The sequence below is a fragment of the Sceloporus occidentalis genome, unplaced genomic scaffold (genome assembly GCF_023333645.1).
Source record: "Sceloporus occidentalis isolate IW3139 unplaced genomic scaffold, rSceOcc1.0.p SCAF_5, whole genome shotgun sequence".
NCBI classification, from domain to species: Eukaryota; Metazoa; Chordata; class Lepidosauria; order Squamata; family Phrynosomatidae; genus Sceloporus; species Sceloporus occidentalis.
Window position 1 is genome coordinate 590,844 of NW_028316985.1, and position 14,195 is coordinate 605,038.

Sequence of the window (14,195 nt, forward strand, 5' to 3'; positions counted from 1 at the left end):
TTTAAAATAGAATCAGAAAAATATAAACATGTAGTAAAGGATCAGTACAAATAATCTGAATAAACATCAACCACAGTTAGCTTTGGAAGTCAAACATGAAAGGTTTCATGCAAAGAGTGCGAAAACAATTAGTAATGCATGGCTTCTGTTCGTTTTACGTTGAATAAACAGAAAAAGCTAAAAACACTCATCTAAATATAAATTCATGCTCAAAATGGAGGATATTCTGAAATTCCTCCTGGACAGAAGGTGGAAATGTAGGATGTGTTCTGGAAAAGGAGGACATCTGGTCAGCCTGCGCTCTTGGAGAAAAGGCGGGTGATCAATGAAATGATCTTTCAACCCTTTTGCCCCCATTAGGTACAGAATCCTTTGGCCTGTTTTCTTGCATGGTAAATGGGGAAGAGCGGGAACAGACCCACCGAGCGGTTTTCAGGTGAGGAGGGAGACCGTCGACGGAGTGGCTGGGGGCATCTAGGACCTTGCGGAGGGGGTCGGCAGGGATCAGGGGCAGGAGACCCTCATGGCCACCCAGCCCAACCCCATTCTGCCATGCAGGAACTCACAATCAAAGTACCCTCGACAGATGTCCATCCAGCCTCTGTTGAAAGACCTCCAAAGAAGGAGACCCCACCACCCTCCATTGAGGGAGTTTGTTCCACTGTCAAACAGCCGTTACTGTCAGGAAGTCCCTCCTAAAGTTGAGGTGGAATCTCTTTTCCTGGAGCTTGCATCCATTGCTCTGGGTCCTGCTTTCTGTTTGCTTCATCCTCAGTATGTTCTCCCTTCAAATACTTAGACAGGGCTCTCATATCACCTCTTAACCTCTTCTCCAGGCTGAACATCCCCAGCTCCCTAAGTCGCTCCTCATAGGGCTTCAAGTGTGTTTTCGTGCATTGTGGGATCGTGGTGGTTGGAGGCAAAGAGTGCCTGAAAATCACAGGGGACCTGTAGGGTTTTGGAGGACTGGTGGTGGGGGTCTCCAGGGACCTCAAAACCGTGACTGGGGGCCACAGGCAGCCTGCCCTATGCCCAACCCTACTCTGTGGCAAATGTGAGTGACTAAACACAACAACCAAAGGGTTCTGGTAAAAACTAAAAAAGAATAACAACACCCTGGAGCAAAAAAACAATGTAATATCTAAAAGGGTAAAATTACCCCACTGGAAGATCTAAAATGCTACGGGTGAATAAAATATCCAAAATACATGGCAATTATAAACAATATTATTCTATAAAACAAAAGGCCAGACGCGTTTCGACCGACGTCTTCTTCAGTGGCCTGTCAAAGTATACAATATCAAAAGTGTGATAACACCTTAGCAAACAATGTGACTTTGCTGAATTCAAAAGCTGCAATGTGAGTGACTGCCAGGGTCCTTGCAGCCAGCTTCCCTGTAGGGCAAGATTTGGCCAAGGCTGGTCCTGGTCTGCATCTATTGGCCCTAGGCCATCTCTGTGGCTTTCAGCCCCTCCAAACTCCATAGATTCCTCTGCCTCAAACAGAAGGGGAGGTTTTGTCTTCCAGAAACTTCCTCCAAGATCAGCAGTTCACCTGTTAAATGAGAGCTATACAGGGCTATACAGATGGGCAGCTAAAAGCCGACCTTGTATGCCTCCGATTGGTGCCGCAGCAGTTGCACACTGCGGCACCGATCCGCACCCCAAAAGAAGCTGCTTTGAGCAGCTTCCTGGAAGGGGCATCATTGGTGCACTTGCGTGCCATCATGGCTCCCCTTCTGGTCAGTGCAGTTTGGGCGCTGTGCACGACGGACGTCATCATGGCACACATCATATGGTCAGGCATGTGCAATTATCGCAGCCAAGCAGTGGAAGTAGGGCTGGGGACGGGTGGACGCTCAGCCCTAGTTCAGCCCTACTCTGCAGTCAGGCCAGCACAAAGTGCCAGTCTGTACTGCCTCTATGCCACCTTGGCTCCTGTGCAAAGAGACAGGGGGGATATAAAAGAAATTAATATTTTAAATTTAACATATTAAATTGAATTGGTGACAGCCCTCCCACCAGCCCCCGCCAACATCAGAAATGTCAACTCTTCAATACATTTCAAAACCCCAAGTGGTCTTTCAGCCAGTTTCAGGGTTTTAGCATTTGGGGGAGTCTGCATAGACCCTGAAGTGTACCAGGGCAGAAAACTGGCTCTTGGACCAGCTAGTCCTGTGGCAAAGGCACAAGGAGAGGGGTGGCCCCCTGAAATAAACCATGGCCAGCCCAAGGTCCCCCCAGAGAGGAGGGAATGGTGTCCACGGAGCCAGGCTTGGGCTGCATGAACCAGCGGACCTTTTCACTAGCCGGCCCATGGGCTATTGTTCTGCTTCCAGGTTTATCCCGCGCCACGAAGATGAGCTGGAGCTGGACGTGGATGACCCGATTCTGGTGGAGCTGGAGGAAGACGACTACTGGTACCGGGGCTACAACATGCGCACCGGCGAGCGCGGGATCTTCCCAGCCTTCTATGCACATGAGGTGGTGAGCCAGGCCAAGGAGGTGACAGGTACGGGGGGCTTCTTGGGGTCAAGATGTGAGTGAGTTAAAACAAAAAAGCCTTCCATGGGGGCTCTTCCTCTTGCAGAGCGGCCTATGGCAGGTCTCTGGCTGAGCAATGAAGCATTCATTGGCTGAGCCAAATGCACCACCGCCTCTGCATGGCACCTGTGGTTCACCTGAGCCCATTGGTGACATTCGAGGGTGAAGGGGGTGTGGATCACTGCAGGTGGCACCTTAAGGGGGTGTGACACCACTGCTCCTCAGACACCTGCATTTGGGCAGAAACAGGTGATGGCATTTACCTGTATCTCCTTAAAACGCTGAAGAGATGCAGGGAGTGGGGTGATGCTCAGTGGAAGGAGAAAGGAGATGTTCTCGTTTCTTTTAGGTGAATTTAAATAAGAATCAGAAAGTCAGAAATGAAACTCAGTTTGAAATATTCAAAGTAAAGGAGAACAAGTCGCTTTATGTTTGCTTCATGTGTTTTAACAGAATAGAAGTGGTTGGTTAGAATAGTTGTGCATGTGTATGTTTTTGTTTTTAGTTTTTATATGTATAATTGTTTTAATAATAATGTTTTTTTAAAAATAACATTTTAAATTTCAAAATTTAATGTTTTTTTTTAAAATCAATTTTTAATTTTAAAAAAATCTTTAAAATCACATTTTACCAACTTTCCACTTCATTCACATGAAACTATGTATATACAAACACATTTATTCTGTGCATAAGATGTTGTAGTGTAAAGATAATTTTAATTGTGATCATCTTAAGTTCCTTTGGTGGCGCAGTGGCTAAATGCCAGGACTGCAGCCTCTCACTCAAAAACCACAAGGTTGAGAGTTCAGTGCCAGCCAGAGGCTAGGATCCCGAATGCTGTCATCCAAAACAGTAGCTTCCCCAGGCTCTGCTGTTATCCTCCTAAAAAAGTAAGCAGTGTGTGTGTGTGTGTGTGTGTGTGTGTGTGTGTCATGTGCCTTCAAGTCTCTCTGACACATGGCAACCCTAATGCAAACCTATCATGGGTTTATTTTGGCAAGAGTTATAGAATCATAGAGTTGGAAGAGACTACAAAGGCCATCCAGTCCAACCCCATTCTGCCATGCAAGAACTCTTATTCAAAGCATCTCTATTGACAGATGGCCATCCGGTTGTTCAGAGGAGGTTTGCCATTGCCTTGAAGCTGAGAGAGTGTGACTTGCCCAAGGTCAACCCAGTGGTTTTCCTGGCCAAGCTGGGAATTGTCCCCTGGTCTCCAGAGTCATAGTCCAACACTCAAAGCACTACGCCACACTGCCCTCTGCATAGGCAGAATTATTCATCATTAGCACTTGCAGATTGCAATTGATAGGATGTCTAACTTGCTTACCCTCCCTCTACTCAGCTGAGTTCATGCAAGACTTCCACTTGGATATAAGACGCTCAGCTGCTCGCTCGTTTTTCTTTAAGCAGTTCTCTTTTGGATGCCAGAGACTATTGTGTGAAGTTCAGTCCTTGAGAGACGCATGTATGATTAATCATAGAATGATAGAGTTGGCAGAGACCCCAAAAAGGGTCATCCAGTCCAACCCCCTTCTTCTGCCATGCAGGAACTCTCAATCAAGGCACCCTGACAGATGGCCATCCAGCCTCTGTTTAAAAGCCTCCAAAGGAGAACACTCCGCCATAATCTCTGAGGAAGGAGTGTGTTCCTCTGTCGAACAGCCCTTACTGTCAGAAAGTTCCTTCTAATGTTGAGCTGGAATCTCTTTTCCTGCAGCTTGCATCCATTGTTCCATTGTGTCCCAATCTCTGGAGCAGCAGAAAACAAGCTTGCTCCATCCTCAATATGACATCCCTTGAAATATTTAAACAGGGCTATCATATCACCTCTTAACCTACTCTTGTGTGTGTGTGTGTGTGTGTTTTCTCCTGCAGCAAACTCTCCTTCTTGTTTTTCTTCCAGGCCTGAAGCGGAATCCCTGTTGGGTGGAGCATTTCAATGTCCAGTTTTTGGGCTCCGTGGAGGTTCCTTACCATCAGGGCAATGGCATCCTGTGCGCAGCCATGCAGAAGGTGAGGCCTGGGAGGGGAAAAGGTGTGTCTGTGTATCTGTGCATGAGAGTGAGTGAGTGAGTGAGCAAGTGAGTGAGATGCTGCCTCAGTAGACGGTGGCAACTGTTAAAGCATTCTGCCTTTCCTCCATGGGTAGCAGATGTACTTCTCTCATCTTCACTACAACAACCTAGCAAGAGATTGAGGATGAGTCACACTATGAGCTTCATGATTGAGGGGGGATTGGAACTGTGGTCTTTCCTTTGGCAGCCCAGTGCCACACTGGCTCCCTGTGTTGGCATGCCCTTATAGAATCATAGAAGAATAGAGTTGGAAGAGACCCCAAGGGCCATCCAATCCATTCTGCCATGCAGGCACTCACAATCAAAGCATCACCGACAGCTGGCCATCAAGCCTCTGCTTAAAGGCTTCTAAGGAATTAGACTCTACCACACTCCAAGGGATTCTCTTCCACTTTAACTGTCAGGAAGTTTAGGTGGAATCTTTTCCTGTAGCTTCCATCCATTCTTCCATTGTGTACTATTCTACCCCCTCAATGTGAGATCCCTTCAAATACTTAAATAGGGTCATCATATCACCTCTTAACCGTCTCTTCTCCAAACTAAACATCCCCAGATCCCTAAGCCTCTCCTCATAGGACTTCATGGTTTTCAGGCTGTTCACCATTTTTCTTGCCTTCCTCTGGACATGCTCCAGTTTCTCAATGTCCTTTTTGAATTGTGGTGCCCAGAACTGGACACAATATTCCAGGTGGGGCCTGACCAGAGCAGAATAGAGGCGCACTTTTACTTCCCTTGATCTAGACATTATACTTCTATTGATGTGGCCTAGAATCACATTGGCCTTTTTAGCTGCTGCATCACACTGTTAACTCATGTCCCAGATCCCTTTCACACGTATACGTTTCTTGTTCAGCCAGGTGTCCCCATCCTGTATCTGTGCATTTCATTTTTCCTTCCTAAGTGCATTACTTTACATTTCTATGTGTTGAATTTCATTTTGTTAGCTTTGGCCCAGCTTTCAAGTCTATTCAGGTCATTTTGAATTTTGATCCTGTCCTCTGGGGTATTGGCTACTCCTCTTAATTTGGTGTCATCTGCAAATTTGATAAGTATGCCCCTAATTCTGTCATCCAAGTCATTGATAAAGATGTTGAATAGCACTGGGTCCAGGACAGAATCCTGTGGGACCCACTGGTCACTTCTCTCCAGGATGAAGAACAAGAGCCATTGCTGAGCACCCTTTGGTTTCAGAAGGTCAACCAATTACGAATCCACAGAACAGTTGCATTGTCTAGTCCACATTTTTGTTTGCAAGAATGTCATAGGGCAGCTTGTCAAAGGCCTCACTGAAGTCAGCTGTCCAGAGCACAGCTGGAAACCCTGAATCATTGCCCCTTGCCCAGTCTCTTGCCCCCGTGGACCCAGCCATGGCTACTGCCCTTTCTAGATGCAAAAGCCATTTTGAGGAGCTCCAGGGAGCTAATAATAATCCCAACCAGGTGTTTCATAGCTGGGCCCTGTTTTCTCTCTTTCTCTCTCTGCTGCTTCTGAATGCCATCACCACCATACACCTAACTGGCCTTTTATTAACATTTTCCCCAGTGGTGGCAACTGGCTCTGGGGCTGGTTGGGTGCAGGAACATCCCACTTCCCCCTTTGGTTGCTTGTTCCATTCTGGGATTTATCTTAGGACCTGTTTAAAAAGCTAGGCTGGCTATGCTACCTGTGACCCACAAATCAGGAGTTGAATTTGCTCCAGAAGACGTTATATGAACCCTTAGTCAGACCTTGGAAACTTTACTTCTCACTTGTGGGTAGGGGTGGGCAATGGACATGGTGGATAGAATCATAGAATCGTAGATGTGGAAGAGACCTCAAGGGCCATTAAGTCCATCCTCCTTCACCTATTTAGGAAGACACAGTCAAAGCACACCGGTGACAGATGGCCATCCAGCCTCTGTTTGAAAACCTCCAAAGAAGAAACCACTCTCCAAGGCAGCAGTCTATTCCACTGTCAAACAGCTCTCATGGTCAGGAAGTTCTTCCTAATGCTGAGCTGGAATCTCTTTTCCTGTAACTTGCATCCATTGCTCCAGGTCCTGTTTTCTGGAACTGCTGAAAACAAGCTTGCTCCATGCTCAATATGACATTCCTTCAAATATTTAAACATGGCTCTCATATCACCCCTTAACCTTCTCTCCTCCAGGCTAAACACCCCCAGGTCCCTAAGCAGCTCCTCCTAGGGTTTGGTGGTTTCCAGGCCTTCCACCATTTTGGTCACCCTCCTCTGGTTATAGGAACTGGAGTCCCCAAAAAGTACTTTTTCCAAGCCCTGTGGAATCTGACATATTGGTTCTGTTTTGGGGCAATATCCTCTTTGACCCCTTCCTTGCCTCTCCTTTCCCAGCTTCCGCTGACCTCTCTATCTCTGTCCTTTGCAGATTGCTACCACCCGTAAACTCACGGTACACCTGAGGCCCCCGGCCACCTGCGACCTGGAAATCAGCCTGCAGGGGATCAAGCTCATCCTGACAGTGAACGAATACAGCCGGGACGAAGAGGTGGGGGACTGGCGTGGGGGGTTAGGGGTGGGCCAGGACCAGGAGGAGCAGCCTTGGGGGGTGGGCTTCTCTTCCACTGGTTTGGACTGACCGCAGTATGGCAAAGCAGCCCTGGGGCTTCATGAATGCATGCATCCCCATGGTGAGTTTGCTGTAACATGGCCTGGTACCATGATGGGTGGAAGCCTCTGTTTGGCTCTGGGTAGAGAATGCCCCCATGGGGAGAATCGGGTGTGGGGTCAAGCGAAGACGGCAAAGAGGGCTACAAACAGCAACCAGGCTTTAACTTGGGTGTGTAGGAGGGGGCCATAAGACTGGGATTGAGAGTTTGCACCCCTAATCTGTGAGCATTGTCCCAGCCCCTTGAAGGATGGAGGAAGAATGGAGCCAGCCTGGGTCCCATTTTGCCCTCTCAGCCTGAGCCACTGGGTCCCAGTTGCCAGATCCCTGGCAGCGATTGCCCCACCAGACTACTGGCCATTGCAGGCTCCTGGTGGCCATTTTCACACTTAAAGCTGCCCCACTACCTGCCCAGAGGCATGATGATAGTGGGGAAAAGAACAGCAGAGGCCTTTGCATGTCTTGCAGGATTAGGTTTGTTAAATCCCTGTTGAGGCCAGGATTCCTGCTCCACTTACAGATCTATCCTGTGCACCTTCTAGTGAACACGTTGTTGTGTGCCTTTGTGTTCTTTCCAATTTGGGGGGTGGGGTTCTTGGCAACATTTGTTCAAAGGAGGTTTGCCATTGCCTTCCCCTGAGGCTGGGAAAGTGTGACTCACCCAAGGTTTCTATGGCTGAGCGGGGAATCGAACCATGGTCTTCAGAGCTGTAGTCCAACACTCAAACCACTACACTTTGCTGGCTGTCATAGGAGTTTATCACATTGGGGCTAATTTTGACATTAAAGAGAGATTAAAGTGCATTTAAAGCAGCCTGCAAATGAAGCAAAAAGGGTGAGTAATTGTGTGAATGATTATCACACGCAATTGCACAAATGAAGTGATGTTGGAAATGCATTGTCACTGAAACCCCAAAAGTAAAAAGATGCACATTAATGCTTCTTTGTGACCACTTTAATGGCGGGCTTTGTGTAACGTCGTGTGAAATCGTTTTGCATAATTACATGATTTTTCCAGGATATTCATGGGATAAACTCGCGATCTCCTTCATGTGATAGACTCCATAGCTAGATCCCAAACCACTTCCTCTTACTCGCCCTCCTCCTGGTACATCTGACCAGGATATTCAGGAGGTCGAGTTGGAGGGTGGCCTTGCTGGGGATGTAGGGGATTTGTCTGGTGCATCCTCTGAATGCTCCCTCCCTGCTTCTCTTTCCAGTTTGAGCGGTGCAGCCATTTCTTCCAGATGAAGAACATCTCCTTCTGTGGCTGTCATCCCCGTAACAGCTGGTAAGCATGCTCTGTTGTCATCCCTTCCTTACCCAACGCCAGAGGCGGTTCACCTTCCAACTAGTCTATTTGTGCTGCCCAGCTGGGCACCTGCAAATCTTTCCCCCTCTCTACCCACCTGGGATCGACCTGCTGGACCATCCCAGATGATGTGCTTCTGTGTCATTCCATCTTCTTGAAAGGGGTCGTAGCTGGGCCAGTGAGCAGCTGGGAGATGAGGGTCTCACACACAAGCTGCCCTTATCTCCTTGGCAGACAGCATGGCAGAGGCTGGAGAGAAGGAGAATGGAGCAATGAAGACTCCTATATCTGCATGGAAGCATCTAAACATCTTCTCACACACGAATGAGAGAGAGGGCCAACCAAATAAGTGGGCTATTCAGAGAGGAAGAGGCCTGTTATTCAGAGGGGTGGGCTCACAGGGGTTTTAGCTCAGTTACCATTTATGCCTCACCTTGTGCCTGGATTTCTAGCAAAGCCATCCTTACTGTGTACCCAGCGCACATGCGCTCACATCCATATGTTAAATATTAGGAGTACACTTAAAACTGGATCTTTTGTATGTGACCTTAGCCTAGGTATCAGTCTGTAAGTTTCAGGCCAAATGCCCATCTAGACCAACATTGTGACTGAAATCCTACCCCGAGGTCTTCAGAGTGTAACACTCCTTTTGTGTCGCTCTGTGCATCTTTCACATTATCCAGGGCAGCTGTCAAGCCCCAGAGGAGGGTTCTCTTGTGGCTATTTACTGGTGATGGTGCAAGGAAGGACAGACAGGGAACAATCCCTAGATACAGCTCTCTAGCTAAGAACAGAAACAAGGTAATTCTTCCAAAAACCCAGGGAAGTGACCGTGGCTGCATCTACACTGAAGAATTAATACAGTTTGATACCTCTTTAACGGCCATGGTTCCATCCTGTGGAATCCTGGGGTTTGCACTTTGTTGTGGCACCAGAACTCTCTGACAAAGAAGACTAAATATCTGACTATGCTACAAAGCCCAGAATTCCATAGCACTGAGCCATGGAAGTTAAAGTGGTGTCAAACTGCATTCATTCTGCAGTGTGGAAGCAGCCTGCGCTGGGGGAGGATGTAATAGAGATATAATTCTGTCCTCCCTTTGGAATAAGCAGAGCATCTTATGAATTGACGTCTTTTGAAGTCAGTCCTCCTTTTATTTCCCTGGCTGAAGAATTGCAGCTGGCCTCTTTGTGTCCACCCCAAGCCCATAAAGGGCTGCACCATCACTTGGGGCTTGACAGCTACTTGGGGGGGCAGATTTTGGATGCTGTGCAAGGAGATACTGCCTGGCTCCTTATGCAGTAGTCTGGAGTTATGCCCCCAATGCTTTCTCAGCCTGTGTTCCCATATTGCTCTCCCAATGGGAATCCCAGCATTTGAACAGCAGGGCAAACCAGTTGTACCTTCTCCAGCAACTAATGCTCAGGAATACCCTGGTCCTGAGAGTGCTGTGCAGCCATTCCGAACAATACAGTGGGGTGGCCCTGACCAGCATGACCAGTAAGGTGCACAGGTGGGGCCGGCCTGGCAGTGGCACAGTTGGCGGGTGTGATGCCCCTGTACTTCCCTCATGAATGTCAGCCCTCTTTGCTTGCAGCTATTTTGGTTTCATCACCAAACACCCGGTGCTGAGTCGCTTTGCCTGCCACGTGTTCGTTTCCCAGGAGTCCATGCGGCAAGTTGCAGAGTGTGTCGGGTGAGTGTCTGGCAGTGGGGACCAATGGAGGTGGGGGACTAATGGAGTCAGCCATTTATAGCCATTGCTGTATCGTGCACAAGGTAGGAGAGGCCCATCTAGATGTTTCCTAGGGGGCTGGCACATCCACCAGACTGACACAAATGGCAGCTGATTCCCCTTGTGCCAGTCTAGCCCAGTAGCTCTTCCATGGAGCTGGTTATCCTGAGGTCCACACAGGGTCAACTCTTTGGCCATACATGTGTGGATGCAGATGCTGGAGGCAAAGGAGCATCAACAGTTGTATAAAGTGATGTACAATAACATCCAAAATCCACAAAACAGTGATGCTTTTAATTGGACAACTAAAATGCACAAAATGCATAATGCAAGCTTTTGACATTCCATTGGCTTCTTCATCAGGCAAATCCTGATATAGGAGCCAGTGGGGCTTTGAAAGCTTGCATCATGTATTTTGTGCATTTGGGATGTTCTTGTACTTCACTATCTGGCCAATATGCTATCCTGAATATGTATAAAGTGATGACAATGATGATAATGTAAAGTATTTCTGTATCGCCCCTAGCCCACAGGGGCTGCCGAAGTGAGGAAGAAGTAAAAATCAAATCCCAGTGTAATTGATATCAGCCCCAATGTCCAATGAAATCGATATCAGCCCATAACAGAGAAAGTATACCGGAAAAGCGGTATACAAATAAAGCTTATTATTATTATTATTATTATCATGCTTTAAATGTTATATCAGTGGTGTTTTACTCCAGTAAAAATGGCATATGTATCTAATAATAACTTTCCATTATGCCAGAGAGCCTATGTTTTGGTAGGGTCCTATCTTCATACTTGGTGGGATTGTCCAGCGATACAAGGATTCTGGCAGGATTTACAGGCAGAAATTAACCAGATGATGGAATGCCATATCACCCTGGATCCAGGACTGGCACTACTAAATTTATTTAGGGGTGTAAATAAGTAAATAATACATAAAGATTTGCTTTCCTTTCTGTTATTAGTGGCCAGACAGGTTATTGCCAGCAACTGGAAGAACCCTATAGCAGCCATCTTAGACCTATGGTATGAAAAGGGTTGGAATGTAGCACTATTAGAAAGACTAACATGGCAAGTGAGACGAGCAAAAGAACAGAAAGATAATAATACCTTCAAGGTAGCATGGTTCCCATTTATTTCCTTTTAAATTAAGAAAAAAGGAACAAATAAACACCAATTAGAACAATATGAAGATGAAAAAAATTTCAAAATACTTTTTAAAAACTCTTAAAAGTAGTCTAAAACAGTCCTAGAAACAGTTAAAAGGGTAATTTCAGACCCTGAATGCGATATGGAACAGCCCTGTTTTGGGCAGCCTAAGAGATTCCTTGGGGATGGGGTGCTCCTATAGAGAAATCCCTGTTATTTGTACCCACAAGCTAGTGGAACACGCAGCAGGCCTCCTCTGAAGATCTCACATTTCTGGTAGGCTTATATGAAGGAGATAGTCTTCAAGTGATCTTGGTCCCAACTCATTTAGAGCTTTGTGGGTCAACACCATCACCTTGATTTGAGCTTGGAAGCAAACTGGAAACCAGTGTGGCTTTTGCAGGACCAGTGTTATATATGGTCTCCAGTGAGAGAGAGGAGTCTATTCTAGATTATGCCTGCCCTTTGATTCTACCTCTCTCTATCTTTCTGGGGTCCATGTACTCAAGCTTTTTGCTTCCTTCCTACTTGCTCCCTTCTCTCAAGAAATTAATCTGTTGTTGTCTTTGGGAAGGGAGCATCCCTGAAGGAAGTCCTAAGCCAACCAATCCCACAGTGCAAAATCATTATCATTTTGCCCAGCAGGGAGAAAACTTTTTGGCTGGTTTCCTCTTGCATCCAAGTACAGAACAAGTAAACAGTCACATTGCTATTTCTTTCAGACTGTTCTGTGTCCAGGTGGGCCAATTTCATCCAATGCTAACCATCCCTTCCCTTCTCTTCCAGCCGCGCCTTTCAGGAATATTACCAAGAGCACCTGGAATTTGCTTGCCCCACAGAAGACATTTACCTGGAGTAGGAGGGAGTGAGCTGGCGTGCCTCCTGCTTCCGCACCCCATCCAGAGACTCTGAACCCACCCACAACCCTTGCTCCGGGACCCTCTGCTCTGCCAGGCTCGCCACAACCCACGCTGCCATGTATTTGACCCGTTCCCTGACACTGAAGGGCCAGGGCCAGAGAGAGGGGGCACAGCTGCTGGCCACCTGATGCATCGCATCTTGCTCTGTGGCCTCTCTTCCTCCTGATTCCTGCCCCCTTCCCTGCCCCGTAACTTTGGCTGAAAGAGGGAGAGATGGCAACGCTCCTCAGTGGGAGGTCTTTCCTTCTGGATCAGGAGGAGACCAGTGAGCATAGTGGAGGTGGGAGTGATCAAGAGAAACGAGGTGGGCTGGGGAGAGCTGCGTAAAAGGGTGGCCACGGAGTCTGGCGCTTTTCCAGAAAGCTACGGCCTTTGCATGACGTCCTGTTTTGGGGCTGGGAGGAAGGCTTGGAGCATGATGGCGAACGTCCATCTGGACCCCACTTTTGGAAATTTTCTCCTGGGGGAGGGAGGCTGGGTGGGAGAAACAACATCTATCAGCCCCTCGTTCCACTCCCTCTTTGGGGGGCTTGGGGGGCGTCAGGCATGCCCACCACATCCTTTGTCCTTTGGGATCTGTGCCTCCCCTTCATGGGCCAGGTGCTTGGCTCTCCATGCCTTGGCACCATTGCCTTGGTACCTTGCTCACCAAGTGGGAAGAGGGTGTGTGTGTGTGCGTGCGCATTTGCATTCCTTTATCTGTGTGTACACAATTTCAGCCTGTGCAGCACCAAGGGAAACATACACAGTGAGGCAATTGCTTCTCTTTCTGCTATTACATATCCTGGGTTGTGGGGGGAAGAAGCGGTCTGAGGTGGGACCTTGCATGCTGCATGGGGGCAGAGAGCCAAATGGTCTTTCTTTCTGGGGAGGATGGGGAAGAGAAACAGGGGACCCCTTTGCCCTCCCCTGTGTATGTGTGCGTGTGTATGTGGGGTCTGTTCTGCCACAAATGTGCCAGGGCAAGAGGGCTGTTCTTATTTTGGAGAGAGTGGCTATGGAGAGTGGCAAGTGCAGGTCAATCCTCCCTCGTCTTATCACACTCTTGTGTCAGAAACCACAAAGGCATCAGAAAGAGCTGCTTGTGCCCTTCTTGGTTGTGGGATCGGGGTGTATTTGGAGATGCTGGCCTGGCTTGGGCTCCCTGTTCTCTTGGTTGGCCTTCCTGCCCCTTGCCCACCCAAAACCCACATACTCACCCTTCCCTCTGCCCTCCATTTCCTCTTGCCCACCCTCACCCCCATTGCTGTGCCTGGTGGACCCCTTTGCTTGCCAGTCCCGCCTGTCTCCACTCAGTACTAGCTGACCGACTAGCGCTCACTGCTGTCTGTGTTATGTCATGATATTTATCTGTAACGTCAAACCAAGCGGAGCAGTGACCTGTACAAACCCGGGTTCAAGGCCCTACCCCCCTCACTGCCTTGTCATGGAGTTGGTCTTTCAATAAAAATATACGCTTGGTGTCACTACGGCTGGGCTGTGTGCTCCATCCCTGGACCTTCCTAACAGGGCCAGCGGCTCCAGTGTGCTGGTGTATGTGTCTATGCGCTTGTGGTGGGTTGTTACCAAAAAACCTAGGGTCCCAGGAGGGCACCTACAAATTATATTCAGTGGGGAAATTAAATTAGCCGAACAATTTAGCAGTATAACTTTAGCTGGGATACAAGTCTACTATGTTTGTAGTTTCAAAAAACTTGAAATCCAGAGTGCTAAGTACAACTTGGTTTTATTATCTGAACAACAAGAAGGATGTCAACATTCACACTAAGCACAGACACAGGACACATGCACACAGCAACTAAGATGTAAAAGGTGTTCGTGGATAGCAA

At 47.8% G+C, this 14,195-nt stretch overlaps 1 protein-coding gene across 1 annotated transcript in view; it reads left to right on the plus strand.

The window, feature by feature from the left end:
- LOC149311502 (C-Jun-amino-terminal kinase-interacting protein 2-like) overlaps positions 1–13,837 on the plus strand; it is a 61,075-nt gene extending 47,238 nt beyond the window's left edge. Inside the window, exons 6-12 of the mRNA XM_089527322.1 lie at positions 361–436; positions 2,340–2,512; positions 4,451–4,560; positions 7,004–7,123; positions 8,464–8,534; positions 10,154–10,252; positions 12,233–13,837. Of these exons, the coding sequence (XP_089383448.1) occupies positions 361–436; positions 2,340–2,512; positions 4,451–4,560; positions 7,004–7,123; positions 8,464–8,534; positions 10,154–10,252; positions 12,233–12,305 (722 nt within the window). The 3' untranslated portion in view covers positions 12,306–13,837. The remainder of the gene's footprint in view (positions 1–360; positions 437–2,339; positions 2,513–4,450; positions 4,561–7,003; positions 7,124–8,463; positions 8,535–10,153; positions 10,253–12,232) is intronic.
- The last annotated feature ends 358 nt before the right edge of the window (positions 13,838–14,195 follow it).